This window comes from Bufo gargarizans, chromosome 5 (genome assembly GCF_014858855.1).
Source record: "Bufo gargarizans isolate SCDJY-AF-19 chromosome 5, ASM1485885v1, whole genome shotgun sequence".
Taxonomy (NCBI): Eukaryota; Metazoa; Chordata; class Amphibia; order Anura; family Bufonidae; genus Bufo; species Bufo gargarizans.
The window spans coordinates 189,075,183-189,097,945 of record NC_058084.1 but is presented as its reverse complement, the minus strand read 5'-3'; the positions used below and the strand labels follow the sequence as shown (position 1 = coordinate 189,097,945).

Here is a 22,763-nt window from a genome sequence, read left to right as displayed (position 1 = left end):
CTCTAGCCCCTCCCAGTAATCTGTCAACCCGATCCACGATGTGTCGAACTCGAGCGACAGGAAGACAACACACTATTTGACAATCCCGGTCTTTGTGACAGATCGCCCTATCTGCACCCCTAATAATTGAGTCTCCCACTACCAGCACCTGTCTGGCCTGCCCTGCTCTGGTCCCCAGCTTACTGGAGCTGACATTCCCCTGACTGGCAGAGGAAGGGTGTGGCTGCAGCAGTGCTCTCCCTGAATTGACATCCCCCTCATCTGCCAACCTTACAAACTTGTTGGGGTGTGTCAGATCAGGGCTAGCCTCCCTGGCACTCTTTCCTCTACCCCGCTTTCTAACTGTTATCTTGATCCTCTTCGCTACCACCCTCCCCTACATCTACCCCATAGTGTACTTGCTCAGTGAGCAGCAAACTCTTTTCCAAATTGTCAATGCTTCTCTGTGTTGAAACTCACCCGGTTAGATACACAATGTGCGATTGAAAATGGGCAATTTGCTCACATTTTTAACAAAGATATGCACCCTCAAACGGCTGTTTTATGATTGCAAGATGTGCACTGGACTGCGCTGTCAATAATGGAACACAAACTAAATTGGGATTACGTGAGAAAAAAGAAAAAATACAATATAATGCAGTGATAAGAATCTAACTTACTGTAGTCCCCTCCAAAAGTCCCTGAATCTGAAGTCACGTAATCTAAAGTCACACACTTAATACAAACACACACTTAAACTCAAACACGCAAACGCTCACAAACTCGCGTTGTTTGTCTGCTTGTATAAGTGCAGCTCTCAAACCAGCCTGCTTTTTTTCCTCTGTATTCAAAGGACTGACCTGCCCTCAAGACTGGCTATTCAACTTCTTCTAATTAGATACCCACACCCTAATTACTCACCTGTGCAACACCCTGGAGAAGGAAGAGAAAAAAAATCTAAAAAAATGTAATCACAGTATACTCTCAGCTGCTATGAAATAAACCTGCAGCAAAAGTAATTCACAGTGTATAAACCAGACTAAACTGCTCTGACTTGGTTTACAGTACAATAAAGTCAGGCACAGACACTCAGCAATGCACACAATTAATTTAGCACTAACAGATGCCCCCTCACGTAATCTGAAGTCACACACTTAATACAAACACACACACTTGAAATCAAACACGCAAACGCTCACAAACTTGCGTTGTTTGTCTGCTTGTATAAGTGCAGTTCTCAAACCAGACTGCTTTTTTTTTTACTCTGAATGCAATATTAAGCCAATTATATGTTAATCAACATAGAATTGGCTTGACAAATCCTGGCATGATTATAAAATGTGGAGATTCACTTTAAATGTTTATTAAATAAATCAAATTGTTAGTTGTCACCAGTTGAATAGTATTTTGCTTTCAGTAAAGAAACTGTTTATGTGAAATCAGATGTTTATGATGTACTTTCTATCACCTTTCGTGGACGTAGTTAGACAACAAAACCCAATGCTAAGGACCTCATCCAAAATTTCTTTGCTTTCTATACATTGGCTCCTAGAACAAAATGTCTACATGTTGATCTAACACAGGACCATCTGTGTCCATTTCTGGATATCACAACAGACAGGATTTGTTTTACTGCTCGAAAACAGCCTGCTTAGAATCTCTCATTAATAGTATTCATATCCGCTATAAGCATTTTCTATAACATCTCATCAAACAAAAAACCAAGAGCAAATGCTAAGACCCTGGTTAATTTAAAATATCTGACACTGATCACAATGTATTATGCAATGAAGGAATTGTGGTAATTTCCTTTATTGCATTAACTCATGAAAAATGGTGGCCTTTATTGTATCTGCAGTTAGTATTAATGAAATGCAAATGAGCTCATTATATCCTAAAATATATTCATTTTCTATTCATTAATCTGTGGACATGTTAGCACTGAGCAAGAATGGAAAATGATGTAATACCTACACCTACTATTAACCTCAATCAATCCATCTTGATAGTAAGGAGACAGGAAAAATGGTCCTGAAACATGAAAGATGTGTTCACTAGTTCTTCACTAGTCTACTATTTGACAATTCTGGAGCTCCTGCATCTGGGTAGAAAACTTTCTATGGGAGCAATTATAAAAGCACATCCATTATGAATGTTCACATACTAAATTAACACTTCTCATTGCTTTTCCTCTCAATCTGGCGGTTTTATTTTTCACAAATCATATTGACTGCATTATTTCTAGTATATACCGTATTTTTTAACTGTATTTATACTGATACTTGTACTGCAGCCTGTAAGTTGGAAGTTTTACAGCTTCTAGTTTAACTATTTTTACAGAATTATGGGGCTTATAAAGTAGGGTGCATAAAAAGAGCCAAATAAAGGAAATGAGAAAATAAAAATTCAAAGAATAGCAAAATTCCTATATTGAGAAGAGGAGCATATGCAGTTCTCTAGCATAGAATATTTGCAACTTTTTTGCAAGTTCAGTTTTGCAACAAAATTTTTGACTTTTCTCCCTTTTCTGATACCTTCACCAGAGAGATCACAGAGGAGGTGGTCCACAGAGGTCACAGCAGAGGATGGTGCTTAAAAAATTATTAAGCTGGGGTGCAGTGTAAGCTGCCAAATACATCTGTTACAATGGTGGTTCATGGTTGCCGTTCTCCTGTACGCACCGGCTTCCTGTGTGTGAATTAGGGTTTCTATTCATTGTACCTCTGTCTTCAACACTGCTAGGGTTAATATTCTCCTGCAACGTTAGTAGCAATTGGACACAGCCATGCAGCAGTCAGCTGCTCTTATACATACCGGGCTGTTTCCATCAGCCCTTACCATTGCACTTGGTCTCTACAGACCAAGCTAGGTCTCTCTAGCTACCTATAGCCTGTTTAAGAGCTATAATCTGTTTGTCTGTCTGATTCCTAGTTCTTGACCTGTGCCTGGTCACCATACTTGATCCTGTGCCACCTGCCCTGACTTTTGGATTATTTCACAGACTTGCATGAACTCTGCCAGCCCTGACTTCTGCCTGTTTCCTTACTATGTGTATTGCCTGTTCCCTCGGTGCCACTCACCAATGTGTCTGATCCCTGTGGATCAGCAGCCAAACACACAGGCTATTCCAAGAGGTAGAGGCCTGGTGACTCCCCTGCAGTGAAGTCCAGATCCCTGTATAGGGGTTAAAGGGTGTATACCAAGGGACCACCAGGATAATGCTCTAAGGTTTAGCCTAAAGTAAAACTGGTTGGTTGGCACAGTGGGCCCACATCCACTGTCCATAACAAAATCAAGGGAAATAGGGAAATGCAGAAGAAAAAACCATAAAAGCAACAACAAAAAAAAATCTATATTGAGAAAATGTGTTGGAAAAACACAAAGGGGAAATTATTAAACTTCTACTCCATTTTCTGGTGTAGAATAGTTGCCCCTTTTGGCGCAAGTCCCATTTTACAACAAAATTTGCAACTTTTCTCCCTTTTCTGAGACCTTTGCCACAGAGCTTACATTTATAAATGTATGCTCCAGAAAACTGGCGCACATTACATAAATAATAATTTTAGCTCTTCATATACCAGTGTATTTCCTTTTTAAAATTGACATCCGAAATTCAATCTTAAAGGGTATCTATCATATTTTTATTTTATAAGTTAGTTTATTAGAGCAAGGCATGTATACCTAAGTTAGTCTGTCAATGATTGTCAAAAGATCTGTAATTACCTTATAATAACAGCTTTCATTAATGTCCTCTATCCCTTTCCACTGCTCCCTTAAAAGACAGCTGCTATGGCTTGTCTGTCTTTCTTTTAGTATAGACAGAAGACAGAGGGGCGGTCTTCCACTCTGCATGCCTGCATTAGGCTTCAGAGTGAGGAGGTTTGTCTCTCAGTAATTCAATTTGACTGGCTGTCAGGGAGTTGCTGACTACAGCAAGTGTGTATGGAAAGTGAGGGAAAGCTGTTTTGGCCTCAGAGAACTGGCAGAAGAGTCATCTTGCCATCTTGAGAAAGTCCTCATATTGTAAATGTTTAAACAGCAGTAACTAAGGAAAAAAACTCAAGGAAAACAGTGGTATGTGAAGAAACTAAAGATTGCTTTATACATAATGTTACTGCAGCAGTAACGTATGCAAAAAATAATAATTTTTTGATTAAAACATGACAGTTACCCTTTAATAAATTACCCCTATGGATATTCCCCTATGGTTTGTGTTGGAAGGAAAGGTCACCAAGGAGGTCACAAAGTAAGAGTTTATATTAGTCACAGTAAAAAGATATACATGTGGTGAAGTAATAATGGCTAATATAAAATATATTTTTGATGGCAAATACTGCATTGTCAAGGTCATTATATGGCAGTGGGGTATTTCTGGTACTGCTGAATGTAGAAGAGATCTCTGTTTTTATGTGCATCTTAAATCAACTGCACAAAGTGTTATATTAGAGTCCATTTACTATAGAAAAAAGTGGGATTTTTTTCCCCCCCTTAAACTGGTTGTGCCAATTATTAAAGAGTAACTACTTTTTTGTATAAATGTTTGTTAACGTGTCCCTAATGCCCTAATAAAACTTTTTATATTATAGTTTATTCATGTTTTTTGTATTTTTATTACACTTTTCCCTCCCTAAAGCGCACATTTCGCTGTGCGCTTAAAATCCACTTCTCTGTACACTGCTGAGTTGACAATTTTATCAATGGGGCCACAGAGCAGGGAGTATGGGCAGTAGCGCATATTGCTGCTCCTGCCTGTGCCCCCTGTATGTTTACTAAATGCTGGCATAGCACATGGATACCCTGTAACCATGTGATTTGCCAGGATTAGCAGAACAGAGTGGACTCCTGCTTCTGACTGCTTTGCTAAGCTAAGAGTCCTGCATGTTAGCTCTTAGCTTCCCTTCCTCTATAACATGGTGCTTTCAGATTACAATGAATTTTGTGGTGACACATCCTCTTTAACACTATAAGGACTTCACTACTTTAAGGGGGTCAGCATTATGATAAGTAGGCACTAAGGTGGAAAAACTACTGTGTCGGGGCACAAAGGAGGCATGCTATTGTGTTTGGGTACTAAAAAGGCAGTCTACTGTGTGGGGGCACTAATAGGGCATGATTACTGTTAGGCGGCACAAAGTGGGCATATAACTCATGTGAAGGTTAGGTCATTCTACTGTAGAGGGGGTACTAAGGAGGATGATCTATTTTGTGGGGCCACTAAAGGGATATACTACCACCAATGGGGCATTACTACTTTGTGGGGGTACAGCTACTGTGAAGGGGGCACAAAGGGGACATTTTTCTGTAGGGAGGCACTAAGTGGCAATAACCACTGTGTGAGACACTCAGGGGGCGTATAGGGCCTTCTCTAAAGTAAACTGTTGACTCCTCATGTCCAGCACTAGTAAGCATTTGATATTTTACATGACTGAGTGGGTGGAGGGTTGTATGGTGAGCGTCTTGACTAGCCATGGGAGGGGAGGTTGCAGGGAAGTTGCCCCAGGAGGCCCATTCAAAAATTTTCCATGGGGCCCAACCTTTTCTAGTTAAGCCCCTGATCATGACATAACCCCTTTTAATTGCGTCTAAGGCAAGTTATCAGTACTAATAGTCTGCGGCAGCTGTAGTAATGATCTCATGAAAACACAAGTTTAGGGTACTTTCACTCTAGCGTTTTTCTTTTCCGGCGCTGAGTTCCGTCCTAGGGGCTCAAATCCGGAAAATAACTGATTAGTTTTATCCCCATGCATTCTGAATGGAGAGCAATCCGTTCAGGATGCATCCAGTTCAGTCTTTTTAATGATCAGGCTTTTCAGAAAACCGTAGCATGTTGTATTTTTACCTCCAGCCAAAATTCCGGAACACTTTGAACGCCGGATTCGACATTTTTCCCATTGACTTGCATTAATGCCGGATCCGGCGCCGTGTGTTCCGTCAAACCGGATCCGGCTTTTGCATTTTAAACCCGAAAAATGTGCAAAAAAAGTTAAAGTCCATAAATGGCGGATCCGTTTTTTCCAATGCATTTTTTCAGGATTCAAATGTAATCCGTTTTCACACATTTTTCTGGATTCGGCGGGCAGTCCGGTGATAGAATTGCCCGCCGGATTCAAATAATGCTAGTGTAAAAGTACCCTTAGACTTGTCACAGGGACATTTGGGGGAAATGTAGCAAAACTAGTACAAAAGTGGAGGAATTGCCACCAACAACAAATTAGATTGCAGCTTTAATTTTCATTTTCAGAGACCTTTTATAAAATTGAAATGGTAATATAATGGTTGCTATATTTCCTTTGCATTACTTTTGATAAATATACCCCATTGTGTGGACCCAAATTGCCATTTACCTTGGTATCCACATGCTAAATGTCCAGAATAGTGGCAGATAGGTGAGCACAGGTGGACTTTGATCTGACTGGTGACTTGGATGCTACAGTATCACTAGACATAGCCCAAATTATTATTATTATTATTATTTTATTTTTTTTTCCCAATAAATCTTTATTGAATGTTTAAATTTTTTTTTTTATAAACAACAAATAAAGATAAAAATGTGAAGTTCTAAGTCTTTGCCAATTGCATTTGCACAGAGTTGCCTTGCAGGACACATATATACAAACTATCAGAACAAAGAAATACTTGTGACAGCACGATTGTCAGATCTGTACAGCAACTCATAAAAAGACAGGAAATGATCATAGGTAAAAATAGAGTTCAACGTTATAGAATCAAAATGGAGAAATGAGCATAAGAAATGTTGTATTGTTAAAGATATTCGATTCAAAGAGTGAAATAAAATGCAATTGTATTGATGTTGGATTACAATGTCCAGATAAAGGTAGAACGAGCATGGATGAGGATAGACTGGTGGGGGAAATGGGTTTGCTCTTACTTTTTATTGTGAGCAATTGAAGGGCTACATGTTTTAAGAAAACTATATCTTGAGTTAAGGTCCCTTTACACAGGACGATTATCAGGACAATTATGGAGAACAAATATTTGTGTGAACACTCAGTCATGATTATTTTCCCTTGTAAAGACCATGTGACTTCTATGGGGCCCAGGGCTAGAGTAGGGGGCCAGTCTTAGTTGGGATTATCTCCTCTTCTACTGGAGGTGAAAACTTGGTCAGGACCATCTAAAGGAACAATTTTAGCAAATGAAGTAGTAGAAAATGGCCCATGGGTCATTGAAAATGGTTTAGGTGGAAACCCTTGTTTCCTGTGTGGGGGGCCAGGTTTGATCTTTGCTATGGGACCCTTACTTCTCTATGTACGCCTCTGGTTAGTTGGGTTAGTTCCCCATAATTCCCTGCTCAGTTGGCCCATTTAAATTGGCCTTTAGTTTCCCAACCTTTAGCTTCCTCAAATCTCAAAATCTGGTTCACCTTATCTCACTATTGTTCAACATTGGAGGATTCCTTATGTCTCCATTTGTAATTGGACCGCTTTTTGTTTACACCTCTTGGATGGGGAGGAAATGTCACAAAGACACTGTGTCACTGAATGGATTTCACTTGGGTTTACTTCTAAGGGTGTTATCTAAGTGACTTCCTAATGTGTTCAGCGTTTAGCGCATGTACAGATATCTGGACACCGCTGCAAAAGAGCCACCAGGCCAATACCTCTTGAAGCAATCGCCAGCTGATGCAGGCATGTCAAGAGGCAACATTATGTTGCATAAAGGGGTGGTAGGTTGAGGTGAGGATAGGCAGAGTTTGTTCAGTATGGTAAACAGGAAATAAGTCAGTGCAAGCTGCTCAGGATGAATACAGGAGTCAAGCAGTGGTTGGGTCAAGCAGCAGAGTGTCAAATCAGGTAAACAGAAAGGTAGAGCATGGAAAATCGGAAAGGAATGACATGATACTTTTGCAGCACTGGCAATATAAAGAACCTATTGCTCAGGTACCTTCCCACAGAGGAAGTTGTCTTAAGTACCCTGGCAAGGCTTACCATAGGCTGGGCCAGATTACGACACAGTTGCTGACCGTTTGAGAGCCAGAGGGTATGCACTCTACAGGCAGAGAGGACTGCAGGTGACAGTGAGGCCGTAGCCCTAACATTGTGTGGACAGGCTAAAAACTACTCCACCAACCGTGGTTTCCGGGAAAGAGCAGAGGGACACTAGTGGGGACAGAAAACTGGAAAAACTGAGCAGGAGGGCAGGCAAGTGATCGGGCAGCCATGCCCACTAGATGCTGGGGGATGCTTGCAGGTCCGGACTGCCAGTTTTACAGCGACAATATTTTAAAAGCATACATTTTGCCTCCCATACATTCTGCAGCTGTCCCAGTTGATTTTCCAAAGACCTTTTTCATGCAGGTGCAGGGTGTATTCAGCACTTTTCTCTAGCGAGACGTATGTCCTAGACATTTTTTCTTGTTTTTAATTCAAATGAAAAAAAGGGATGCTTTGCATTCACAGACTTATACACCAAATACACGGCAGCCCACTTATCTGTCATGGACGTTCCTGTGACAGGTGCCAAGAGATCAGTGAGACTGGCAACACATGGTTTGATCTGACATGTTCTTGTGAATCAATTTGTGTCTGTGTTGTTTCTGGTAATGGCCACACCCCTTGCCTCAGATGTTGCTTATGTGGTCATTTAACCTTCCCTATTTATTGTGGCTTCTTCCACCATGTTGTGCGGTTTATAGCTTCAGTTTCAGTCTTGTTGTGGATTGCTGGTGCTTGGATCTTGGCGGAGTTCCTGTGCTTCCATAGCCTTTTGAAGTTAAGTGTCTTCTTCCCCTTTTGTTTATTGTTTGGGTTTTCTTGTGTTGCTCTTTCCCTGTAATTTGTGTTTAGGCCTGAGGTAGACTCCTGTTCGTCCTACTGTTTGGAGGAACAGGTTGTCTCTTGTCCTAACTTTAGTGCCAGGGTACTACAGGGTGAGTTAGGACTTTAGGTTCCTGTGTAGGAACTCACCTACCATTGGGGTCAGTTCATACTGGCAGTCAGTCAGGATTTTTATTAGGGTTTCTCTTGGAGGTGACCTGCTTGTTTCCCTAATTTCCAGGCCTTTTCCCCTCACCCCTTTCCTTCCTACGTTCGGTGAAGCATGACATTATCTCAATGGATTGATCTTACCTCCAGCACTAAGCAGCCTATCCACACACAGTTATGAAATTTTTGCCCTTCTTGTGGTTGCATAGTACTGCCTCTGTAAGATGTCAGATAATGAGTAGCATGTCCTACATAGAGCTGTTTTTCTCACAAAGTGATTTTTATAGCATTTTTTATAGTGAATTTTGTGCTGTGATTACTATCTTCAATTATTTTTCTGAATCGTTAACTCTGTCCTTTAATCCATAAAAATTTGTTTAATATAAAAGAAAGAGATTGGCACCACCTTAAATGCCTGAATTTTGGGTGCACTTGTGCATGCAACCATTGAATTTGCTAGTACACAAACATACATGCAAAAAGGTGCACAACCCCTATCTATCAAAAATATGATCTACAATTATAGAACCTTTCCAATACCACATGGTACTGTCCTTGTCAGGGCTGCTATATATTAGGTACAAGACCAACAACATCAAGAAAAATATATATGCTCACCCTATGAAGTGTCTACACAAGAAAATGAGACTGTAGTATCAACTGGCAATGTGCACAATAAATAAGGTCAAAGAAATATTTAATAATAGTTGCCCAGATCAACAGAAGAAAGAAAAAATGTAGTGACGTCCTCAATAAATAATAATGCGACTTTCAGGGGTACAAAAATAGGAAGACATATGTGATGTAAAGCAAGATCAGGCATTATGTAACCTTTAGTGGGAGCTTAAAGGGAACCTGTCATCAACCTTATACTGCTTTCACTTAGAGCAGCATAAAAAAGTTACATAAATGCTGAGTTCTACAATGTGTCAGTCATGAGCTAAAAGTAAGTCGTTGCCGAGAATTGGCATCATAGTCATTGCAGCATGGGACTTAAAAAGAGTCAAATCTTCCTGTGAAGAGCTCCTGCTCTCCCCGCCCATTTCTCCTTACTTTTCTCCCTAGAAGAGAACTGCCAATCATCGGTAGATGGGCAGGAAGAGCAGCAGCTTATGAATAACTGACTCTTCTCAGGTAGATTTGACTCTTTTCAAGGCCTATGTTGCAATGATTATGATGCTGGTTCTTGGCAACCACCGCTGAAATCAGCGCGTCTGTCACTACTCACCACAGTGAGTTCAGCATAAAATTGATGACAGGTTCCCAATAAAACAAGATAATATGTGTGGTCTCAGCAAGAACCCATAGCACCATGGATGCAGTTCCCACACATATTGCTTCCACACTAGACATGGGTTCATGCAAACTAGAATATTTGAGATCCATAATGTTCCTATACTGAATACACTGCCCATAGTGTCCTGTGGACCTATTGCCGAAGCTTTGTGTGATCCTATGGAGGCACACTGAGGTTATTTCTCATGGCGTCCAATGTTGTATCATATACTAGCTTATAGACCACATTCTACTATAGAAAAATAGAAACGCCACATGGACCACAATATGTTTTTTTTGTGGACCCAAATTATAGTAGATATGATGAGGCCTTACATAGACTAACTGAATTAGATATGATCAATATTAGTAGCCTTACCTAGGATATTTTAAACACCATCGTTAATAACTTTTTCCCCCTGGCCTTAATGCGTTTTAGAACTACTTTCAGGTGGTTTTTGTTTGTTTTTGCACTTTTTTTTTACTTGAGTTTTGAGAAATCTGTTAAGTCACCTTGCGGGCAGTCTCCTGTATTCTGTAGATCTGTATGGCCAGAGTATCTTGTGCTGCAGAGCTCTATAATTTGTGTGTTACCCCTAAACACCTCATAAATCTGTTTTTTATTAGCATCTTCTGATTGGTATTTCAAGGTTGTTGCTACCTAAGTGAATACCTCGGAGAGAAAGGTTCCTTGTGGAGGAAGTAAATCAATGCAATTTACTTATGTGCTATGATTTGTGGGGTGAAAGCCTAGCTTTCACATCCACAGAAAAGAAAAGCTATTTCATGTTGCTTTGAGTAGCTGCTTGATGCAGTCATTCTGAAAATAGATTGTATTTTTCTATTTTTTTCTCTTGTTTCTTCAATGTGGAATTATAGCTTGCGAGAAATGACAAATTGACAGCTCTGGAAAGTGCAGCCATCAGTCATACACTAGTCTGTCGACGCAGTATTACCGGCTTTACTCTCTTAGGTGCATGTAGTATGATCCTGCAGATATCATTCACTACAATATATTGCCTTGTTTTATGTATGCGGCCCCCATGTGTCACACAAAACCGTGTATCACTGCGCCATTCATGCATTTATTAATCATATCCTCTGTACTGGGTTGCAGAACTTTACATTTTCTACATTGATTTTAATCCAATTATATTATAGTAGAAACAAGAAATTAGTAGCCATTAATGGTTGCTGATAGCTTTTTTCCGGCCTCTTAAAGGGCATGTTCAGATGGCTTATGAAAACCCATGTATGAAATCTGAGGCTGAGCCTTGGATACCTACCACTGATTTGTGCACTTCTGTGGATCCACATGCTTACTAGCAAATTCAGTGGGGCTAAACCACATGTGGCTACCCATCATGGTTTCCGAGCATAAAGCACTTCAAAAATGTACATGTCACTTTCAAATCCACAGCATATAAACTATGCCATAGATTCCCTCTGGAAACAATAGGGAGCATAATACACCTGGTTTGACCACAACTTTTTACATTGAAGATCAGCTTTGTGAACATGTCCAATAACCGTCTACAATTGTCGAAAATAGTTCAGTGAGAAGACCCAAATCCCTAGCCAGGCCTTCAAGAGGATTTGACAGGCCAGGTTTTAAAAGACTGTTCCAAGTCTTAAATATGTTCCGTATCCACAGGATAGGCACATGCATCCATTCAAGCAGGGGACCCCCTCGTATGTGTAATCATTGGTGTCCCTGAAATCAGACCCCATTCAGAAAATTATCCCTTAACCTGTGGTTATGGAAAAAGTTTACAATTTGACACTACCTGTTTAAAGGGATATGCTCTAAAACTCTGAAAGGTGGGGCTTAACTGCCTTAACCCCCATACTGTGCGTCAGAAGTTTCCACATAATTAGTCATTTTCCAGTTATCGGGAGATATGAAAAGCTTGGCAGTATGTCCTGGCCATGCATGCACGTCCACTTCACTTCCAAGTATGATGACAATCCATCTTCTTAGTGGTTGCAGCATTTGAATCTCTAAGGATAAGACATATCCAATTGAAGTGCAATAAAAAAATATGTGATGGGAAAAGCCCTCTAATCATAATCTCTTAAATCCTGTAACTGTCACCATTTAAAGGGTATGTATCATCAGAAAATTGCACTGTTTGAATCAGAATGTTATGAAGATATATTAGGGGAGATTTAACAAACTGGTGTTATAAACACCAATATATGTGGGGGGAAAACTCAATATCATCCGGATATTACCCCAATTACAAACACCAGAAACGGCCAGTCCGGATAGGAAATAATAAATATCTTTATTCATACATATTACATAAAACACAATTAAAATTATGTTGGTGGTGCGACTACACATTTTTGTTTTATACTTACTGATATTGTTTGCTATCTCCTGTTTGGCAATTTATTTGCCCCATGTGTAGTCGCACCACCAACATAATTTTAATTGTGTTTTATGTAATATGTATGAATAAAGATATTTATTATTTTCTATCCGGACTGGCAGTTTTTAGTGTTTGAAACTGGTGTAATGTAGAACTGGCTTAGTTGCCCATAGCAACCAATCAGATTCAACCTTTCATTTTCCAAAGGAGCTGTGAAACAGTACATGTGGAATCTGTTTGGTTGTTTTGGGCAACTAAGCTAGTTCTACTTTACACTAGTTTGATAAATCTCCCCCATTGGGCCCATCAAAGTAAGTGTATGTTTTCAATATGGCCATCCCCAGGCAAGTTTGTAAAAATTGAAAAATATTTTCTTTTCTTTTTTTATTAAAAGAATAAACATTTTATTTTTGTGGTACAGGCTTCCATTGAATGGATGGTCTTCAACCATGTATTTGCAAATTACAAATTTTACATGTTAAATGACTTGTAGTTTACTATATATTTTACCTAATCACCTCTTAACTTTATACTCTTTCAATATATAAATAAATATATATCTTTATCTATCCATATATACAAACCGGATTCACAAAAAGTTGGGACACTAAACAAATTGTGAATAAAAACTGAATGCAATGATGTGGAGATGGCAAATGTCAATATTTTATTTGTAATAGAACGTAGATGACAGATAAAACGTTTAATCCGAGTAAATGTATCATTTTAAAGGAAAAATACGTTGATTCAAATTTTCACGGTGTCAACCAATCCCCAAAAAGTTGGGACAAGTAGCAATAAGAGGCTGGAAAAAGTAAATTTGAGCATAACGAAGAGCTGGAAGACCAATTAACACTAATTAGGTCAATTGGCAACATGATTGGGTATAAAAAGAGCTTCTCAGAGTGGCAGTGTCTCTCAGAAGCCAAGATGGGTAGAGGATCACCAATTCCCACAATGTTGCGCAGAAAGATAGTGGAGCAATATCAGAAAGGTGTTACCCAGCGAAAAATTGCAAAGACTTTGCATCTATCATCATCAACTGTGTATAACATCATCCGAAGATTCAGAGAATCTGGAACAATCTCTGTGCGTAAGGGTCAAGGCCGTAAAACCATACTGGATGCCCGTGATCTCTGGGCCCTTAAACGACACTGCACCACAAACAGGAATGCTACTGTAAAGGAAATCACAGAATGGGCTCAGGAATACTTCCAAAAACCATTGTCAGTGAACACAATCCACCGTGCCATCTGCCATTGCCAGCTGAGACTCTACAGTGCAAAGAAGAAGCCATTTCTAAGCAAGATCCACAAGCTCAGGCGTTTTCACTGGGCCAGGGATCATTTAAAATGGAGTGTGGCAAAATGGAAGACTGTTCTGTGGTCAGATGAGTCACGATTCGAAGTTATTTTTGGAAATCTGGGACGCCATGTCACCCGGACCAAAAAGGACAAGGACAACCCAAGTTGTTATTAATGCTCAGTTCAGAAGCCTGCATCTCTGATGGTATGGGGTTGCATGAGAGCGTGTGGCATGGGCAGCTTGCCTGTCTGGAAAGGCACCATCAATGCAGAAAAATATATTTAGGTTCTAGAACAACATATGCTCCCATCCAGACGTCATCTCTTTCATGGAAGACCCTGCATTTTTCAACAAGATAATACCTTATCACATTCTGCTTCAATCACAACATCATGGCTGCGTAGGAGAAGGATCCGGGTACTGAAATGGCCAGTCTGCAGTCCAGATCTTTCACCTATAGAGAACATTTGGCGCATCATAAAGAGGAAGGTGCAACAAAGAAGGCCCAAGACGATTGAACAGTTAGAGGCCTGTATTAGACAAGAATGGGAGATCATACCTATTTCTAAACTTGAGAAACTGGTCTCCTCGGTCCCCAGACGTCTGTTGAGTGTTGTAAGAAGAAGGGGAGATGCCACACAGTGGTGAAAATGGCCTTGTCCCAACTTTTTTGGGATTTGTTGACACCATGAAATTCTGATTCGGCATATTTTTCCCTTAAAATGGTACATTTTCTCAGTTTAAACTTTTATTCCGTGATTTATGTTCTATTCTGAATAAAATATTAAAAGTTGGCACCTCCACATCATTGCATTCAGTTTTTATTCACGATTTGTATAGTGTCCCAACTTTTTGGAAATCCGGTTTGTATATATATATATATATATATATATATATATATACACACACACACACAGTGGATATAAAAAGTCTACACACCCCTGTTAAAATGTCAGGTTTCTGTGATGTAAAAAAATTTGACATAAATCATTTCAGAACTTTTTCTACCTTTTAATGTGACCTATAAACTGTACAACTCAATTGAAAAACAAACTGAAATCTTTTAGGTGGAGGGAAGAAAACTAAAACAAAACTAAAATAATGTGGTTGCATACGTAGGCACAACCTCTTATAACTGGGGATGTAGCTGTGTTCAGAATTAAACAATCACATTCAAAATCATGTTAAATAGGAGTCAGCATACACCTGCCATCATTTAAAGTGCCTCTGATTAACCCCAAATAAAGTTCAGCTGCTCTAGTTGGACTTTCCTGAAATTTTCTTAGTCGCATCCCACAGCAAAAGCCATGGTCCCCAGAGAGCTTCCAAAGCATCAGAGGGATCTCATTGTTAAAAGGTATCAGCCAGGAGAAGGGTACAAAAGAATTTCCAAGGCATTAGAGATACCATAGAACACAGTGAAGACAGTCATCATCAAGTGGAGAAAATATGGCACAACAGTGACATTACCAAGAACTGGACGTCCCTCCAAAATTGATGAAAAGACGAGAAGAAAACTGGTCTGGGAGGCTACCAAGAGGCCTACAGCAATATTAAAGGAGCTGCAGGAATATCTGGCAAGTACTGGTTGTGTGGTATATGTGACAACAATCTCCCATATTCTTCATACCGTATGTCTGGGCTATGGGGTAGAGTGGCAAGATGCAAGCCTTTTCTTACGAAGAAAAACATCCAAGCCAGGCTACATTTTGCAAAAACACATCTGAATTCTCCCAAAAGCATGTGGGGAAAAGTGTTATGGTCTGATGAAACCAAGGTTAAACTTTTTGGCCATAATTCCAAAAGATATTTTTGGCACAAAAACAACACTGCACATCACCAAAAGAACACCATACCCACAGTGAAGCATGGCGATGGCAGCATCATGCTTTGGGGCTGTTTTTCTTCAGCTGGAACTGGGGCCTTAGTTAAGCTAGAGGGAATTATGAACAGTTCCAAATACCAGTCAATATTGGCACAAAACCTTCAGACTTCTGCTAGAAAGCTGAACATGAAAAGGAACTTCATCTTTCAGCATGAAAAAGACCCAAAGCATACATCCAAATCAACAAAGGAATGGCTTCACCAGAAGAAGATTAAAGTTTTGCAATGGCCCAGCCAGAGCCCAGACCTGAATCCAATTGAAAATCTGTGGGGCGATCTGAAGAGGGCTGTGCACAGGAGATGTCCTCGCAATCTGACAGATTTGGAGTGTTTTTGCAAAGAAGAGTGGGCAAATCTTGCCAAGTCAAAATGTCCCATGCTGATAGACTCATACCCAAAAAGACTGAGTGCTGTAATAAAATCAAAAGGTTCTTCAACAAAGTATAAGTTTAAGGGTGTGCACACTTATGCAACCATATGATTTTATTTTTATATTTTTTCTTCCCTCTACCTAAAAGATTTATACAGTTTATAGGTCACATTAAAGGTGGAAAAAGTTCTGAAATGATTTATCTTTGTCTAATATTTTTACATCACAGAAACCTGACATTTTAACAGGGTTGTGTAGACTTTCTATATCCACTATATATATATATATATATATATATATATATAATATATATATATATATATATATATACACAGTACAGACCAAAAGTTTGGACACACCTTCTCATTCAAAGAGTTTTCTTTATTTTCATGACTATGAAAATTGTAGATTCACACTGAAGGCATCAAAACTATGAATTAACACATGTGGAATTATATACATAACAAAAAAGTGTGAAACAATTGAAAATATGTCATATTGTAGGTTCTTCAAAGTAGCCACCTTTTGCTTTGATTACTTCTTTGCACACTCTTGGCATTCTCTTGATGAGCTTCAAGAGGTAGTCACCTGAAATGGTTTTCACTTCACAGGTGTTCCCTGTCAGGTTTAATAAGTGGGATTTCTTGCCTTATAAATGGGGTTGGGACCATCAGTTGCGTTGTGGAGAAGTCAGGTGGATACACAGCTGATAGTCCTACTGAATAGACTGTTAGAATTTGTATTATGGCAAGAAAATCAGCCCAGAAGCAAATGCTGGGAGGAAAATACCTGTTTTCACAGACAAAACCTCTTACTGTGTCACATATCCCCCCTCTTTATTCAACCCTGAGGAGGTGAACACACGACAGACAGTGTACCCAGGACAGGGCATCCACGTTTCCCTGTAACCGGCCTTCCCTGTGTTCCACCGAAAACTTAAAGTTTTGTAAGGAGAGAAACCATCAGGTGACCCGGGCATTTCTGTCTTTGGCCTGGCTCATCCACTTGAGAGGGGAGTTGTCAGTCACCAGGCGGAATTTTCTCCCCAATTAATAATAGAGGAGAGATTCTAGTGCCCACTTGATAGCCAGGCACTCTCTCTCCACTATACTATACCGGGTCTTGGCTGGGGTGAGCTTACGGCTGAGGAAGACAACGGAATGCTCCTCCCAGTTGACTTCCTGAGATAGTACAGCACAGAGGCCTACTTTGGAGGCATCGGTCTGTACTATAAACTCCCTTTTGTAGTCCGGTGTCACTAAAACTGGGAACCCGCACAGGGCCGACTTCAAAGCGGAGAAAGCCTGTTCCGCCCAATTATCCCAGTGAACCATCATTGACTTGTGTCCCTTCAAGTGTCCTGTCAAGGGTGCGGCTAGAGTAGCAAAGTGGTAAACAAACCTCATGTAATAGCCCACCATTCCCAGGAATGACTTTATTTGCCTAGTGGTGACAGGTCGGGGCCAATTCTGTATCGACTCTATTTGGTTCACTTGGGGTTTGAGGACTCCGCGCCCAATGACATAACCCAGGTACTTAGTCTCTTCTAACCCTATTGCACATTTTTTTGGGGTTAGCGGTTAGGCCAGCTTTCCAAAAGGAGTCCACTACAGCTTGCACTTTGGGTAGGTGACTTTCCCAGTCGGTACTGTGGATGACAATACCGTCCAGGTAAGCCGAAGCGTACTGACGATGTGGACAAAGCACAATGTCCATTAGATGCTAAAAAGTGGCGGGGGTGCCATGCAGACCAAAGGGTAAGACCTTATATTGGTACAGTCCCCTAGTACCGCTCCCGATTATCGGAGTACCGTTTGACCGAATAGCTATGGACCTCATAGGCCCAGTACCGAAGTCCGCCAGAGGGTATCAACACATTTTAGTCATTCTAGACAACGCAACTCGGTACCCAGAGGCGGTTCCACTACGACATACCTCAGTTAAACTCATAGCTGAGGAATTAATGGAGATGTGTTCCCTAGTAGGACTACCTAAAGTGGTTTTGACCGACCAAGGGACCCCTTTTATGTCCAAGGTGATGCGGGAACTCTGTAAGTTGCTGCATAGAAAACAGCTACGGATGTCCATTTACCATCCGCAAACGGACGGTCTGGTAGAAATATTTAACCAAACATTAAAAAATATATTGAAAAGGGTGGTGGCTAAAGATGGGAAGGACTGGGACCTCCTTCTGCCCTATCTCATGTTCACAGTGGGAGAGGTAACCCAGGTCTCTACTGGGTTCTCGCCGTTCAAACTGCTATATGGCAGACACCCTCGCGGTCTCTTGGACGTGGCCAAAGAGGTGTGGGAACAACAACCTACTCCACATAAAAGTGTCATTGAGTACGTTACCCAGATGCAAGATCGGATAGAGACAGTGTTGTATCTTGTTAGGGAGCATATGGAGGCAGCTCAGCGAGCCCAGAGTCGGGCATATCATCGGCAGGCTCTGGTCCGGATCTTTAACCCGTGTGATCGGGTTTTGGTTCTGGTGCCGACCGTGGACAGTAAGTTCCTGGCTAGGTGGCAGGGGCCCTATGACGTACTCGAGAAAATTGGAGATGTAAACTAGAAGGTGCACCAGCCAGGGCAGCGAAACCCAGCGCAAGTTTACCATGTGAATTTACTCAAACCATGGAAAGATAGGGAAACTGTACAGAAGACAGCCTGCAGCCAGGTTTTCTAGAAGGAGAGGTACCGGCCCCTCTGTCTGATGTAAGAGAGGCGGCTGCCACATTAAAAATTGATGACAGCCTCTCCTCTAAACAGACTCAGGAGGCCAGGGTTTATTAGTCGGAACACGGATGTGTTCTTGGACCCCCCCTGGACTCACTTCAATATGACATTCACTGAGCCTCAGGCAAAAGTCTGAATTGAAACCATACTGGGTACCCGAAGCTCGGCGACAAGCCATATAGGAGGAGGTGCAGCTAATGTTGCAGATAGACATTATTGAGGAGTTAATAAGTGAGTGGGCCAGTCCTATAGTATTGATACCCAAACTGGACGGGACGTTGCGGTTTTGTAACGACTTTCGAAAACTTAATGAGGTTGCGTACGTATCCCATGCCCTGGGTGGATGAGCTCATCGAGAGGTTAGGAGAAGCCCGGTATTTTTCTGAGTTGGGATGAGGTTTGATGTTGGTGTGCTGTGCCTCTTTTTCTCCACACATAGTGTTGTGTGTTTCTTCCAAACAACTCAACTGTGGTTTAATCTGTCCACAGAATATTTTGCCAGTACTGCTGTGGAAAATCCAGGTGCTCTTGTGCAAACTGTAAACGTGCAGCAATGTTTTTTTGGACAGCAGTGGCTTCTTCTGCTGTCATTAGTCTAGGGGTTCACATACTTTTTCCACCTGCACTGTGAATGTTTACATGGTGTGTTCAATAAAAACATGGCAACATTCAATTCTTTGTGTGTTATTAGTTTAAGCAGACTGTGACTGTCTATTGTTGTGATTTAGATGAAAATCAGATCACATTTTATGACCAATTTGTGCAGAAATCCATATCATTCCAAAGGGTTCACATACTTTTTCTTGCAACTGTGTGTATATATATATATATATATATATATATATATATATATATAATTTTTCCCTAATTGTTAATTACCAGCAGAAAATCATATGTGAATTTTTTTGATAGACATGTAATAATATTCTCCTACATTAGTAGATTATAATGAGAAAATAAAGAACTTGTTGAGGTTAATACTTGAGCTTTTTGTTTTAGCTGCCATCAGAAGATCCAGAAATCTATGAAAACTCCTCACAATGTCTGTCACTGATGGTCCAGCTTTATGGCGGAGACAACCAAGATAGTATGACCCCAGATAACATGGAAAGCTTTGCTCAAGTTCTGATGTCCAAGAGAGAACCCAAGCAGCAAAAACTACTGCTGAGAGTAATTAAGCGGCTGGTGAGTCTGTGAAAATTTACTTTGCTTACTCTTCATGTAAAATATTACCAACAGCATATAACACGTTCAGTTCTGCAGAAAGGACTCAATATTAGTATGCATAGTATGTCACGGATGCACCTGTGTTAGAATCACTTTCTGGGTGGTCTTCCTATAAATAGTTATATTTTAACTGAAGCAATTAAAATGAAACTCATTATTCTGCAATCAAAAGGTAAAAAATTGGGAACTCTCTCAATCTATAGACAGAATAATCATTATTTGGTAACAGTATACACTGATGTGTCTTCTTTCTTCTATACTAACCCCCAAGTATGTATCAAGAAGGTTGCAAGACAGGAAGGAGGTGGCTACCATGTATATACAGTGGATATAAAAAGTCTACTATGTGGGTTCATAAGTGTGCACACCCTCGTATAACTGGGGATGTAGCTGTGTTCAGAATTAAGCAATGACATTCAAAATCATGTTAAATAGGAGTCAGCATACACCTGCCATCATTTAAAGTGCCTCTGATTAACCCCAAATAAAGTTCAGCTGCTCTAGTTGGTCTTTCCTGAAACTTTCTTAGTCCCATCCCACAGCAAATGCCTTGGTCCACAGAGAGCTTCCAAAGCATCAGAGGGATCTCAATGTTAAAAGGTATCAGTCAGGAGAAGGGCACAAAAGAATTTCCAAGGCATTAGATATACCATGGAACACAGTGAAGACAGTCATCATCAAGTGGAGAAAATATGGCACAAAAGTGTCATTACCAAGAACTGGATGTCCTTCCAAAATTGATGAAAAGACTAGAAGAAAACTGATTTGGGAGGCTACCAAGAGGCCTACAGCAACACTAAAGGAGCAGCAGGAAAATCTGGCAAGTACTGACTGTGTGGTACATGTGACAACAATCTCCCATATTCTGCATATGTCTGGGCTATGGGGTAGAGTGGCAAGACGAAAGCCTTTTCTTACGAAGGAAAACATCCAAGCCAGGCTACATTTTGCAAAAACACATCTGAAGTCTCCCAAAAGCATGTGGGAAAAGGAGTTATTGTCTGTTGAAACCAAGGAGGAACTTTTTGGCCATTATTCCAAAAGATATGTTCGGTGCAAAAATAACACTGCACATCATCAAAAGAACACCATACCCACAGTGAAGCATGGTGGTGGCAGCTTTATGCTTTGGGGCTGTTTTTCTTCAGCGGAACTGGGGCCTTAGTTAAGCTAGAGAGAATTATGATCAGTTCCAAATACCAGTCAATATTGGCACAAAACCTTCAGGCTTCTGCTAGAAAGCTGAACATGAAGAGGAACTTCATCTTTCAGCATGACAACGACCCAAAGCATACATCCAAATCAACAAAGTAATGGCTTCACTAGAAGAAGATTAAAGTTTTGGAATGGCCCAGAGAGAGCCCAGACCTGAATCAGAGTGCCATGCTGATAGACTCATACCCCAAAAGACTGAGTGCTGTAATAAAATCAAAAGGTGCTTCAACAAAGTATAAGTTTAAGGGTGTGCACTCTTATGCAACCATACGATTTTATTTTTATATTTTTTCTTCCCTCTACATTAAAGATTTCAGTTTGTTTTTCAATTGAAAAGTTCTGAAATGATTTATCTTTGTCTCATTTTTTTACATCACAGAAACCTGACATTTTAACAGGGGTGTGTACACTTTTTATATCCACTGTATGTCTACTTCAGTTCATCAAGCCCTATAGATGGTAGTTATCTGTGGATGGTCAGAAAACCTTGGCATGTGGCACATATAGTAGACTTTTTTTTCAATGTCCAGTGAAATCTGAAAAATGATGGTCTCCTTGGCTAGACAACTCTTCTGATGTACACAGTGATACAGTATACAAGGACAAGTACTTGTTTTTAGTAAAGGGCCATTGCTCAGGAGTAGGGATGGGTGTAAACTAGGTCTGTGTGTTGTGCTGCATGATTACTGTTTATAGGGTACTTTGTTATTGTATTTCTTGTGCTCTTTATTTGACAATTTTTCTGCTCTTAACTTGCCTACATGTGGTTATTGTGATGAGATTTTGTTGTTTGTTGTGCTGATGTTTAATGATGAAACATTTAAAGTGGTTGTGAAAGAGTGAAAAGGTTTTCGACAAACCCTTCCCCCATTTGGCCAGACCTGTAAAGGAAAGATTACTTACCTGCTTCCTTGCGCCGTCTCCCCGCCCCTTTTCCTCCAGGCCTTAGATGCTCCGCTGGGCTTCCTCTATGTCAACATCTTGTTTGACATCACCGTACCCAATCACTGGCCACGGCAGTGACTGGCTCCCCCTACGTCTTGACATATGGTCACATGATTCAAAGGGATCTGGTCTCCTGGATGTTAACATTGAGGGAGCCCAGCAGAGCATCGCTGGCCTGGAGGAGAAAGAGTGGGTAGATGGTGCCAGGAATCAGGTCAGTAATCCTTTACAGGACCAGCTAAATGGTGAGGGGGATTTGTCAACTCCCCCCCCCCCCCCTATTTCTTTCACAACCCCTTTAGTTCTCCTTAAATACGTAACATAACATAGGGAAACGTTGAGCTAAAGTACCAGGTGATTTCCTTTTAAGTCCTCTTTCTGCGGGTCCACTAATTCCTCATCCTCTCTGCGTTCGTATACAATGACTGCAGTGCTAACCTCTCAGACTATCCTACCGACACTGGTCTTATGTAGTCTGAGACACTCCCTGAACTAAGTAAGTAA

General features: G+C 40.6%; 1 protein-coding gene across 5 annotated transcripts in view; it reads left to right on the top strand.

The window, feature by feature from the left end:
• ULK4 (unc-51 like kinase 4) overlaps positions 1–22,763 on the top strand; it is a 708,846-nt gene that overhangs the window by 513,492 nt on the left and 172,591 nt on the right. For all 5 annotated transcript variants that reach the window (XM_044293413.1, XM_044293414.1, XM_044293410.1 and 2 more), the window contains exon 35: positions 19,872–20,057. In XM_044293413.1, coding sequence (XP_044149348.1) covers positions 19,872–20,057 — 186 coding nt within the window. The remainder of the gene's footprint in view (positions 1–19,871; positions 20,058–22,763) is intronic.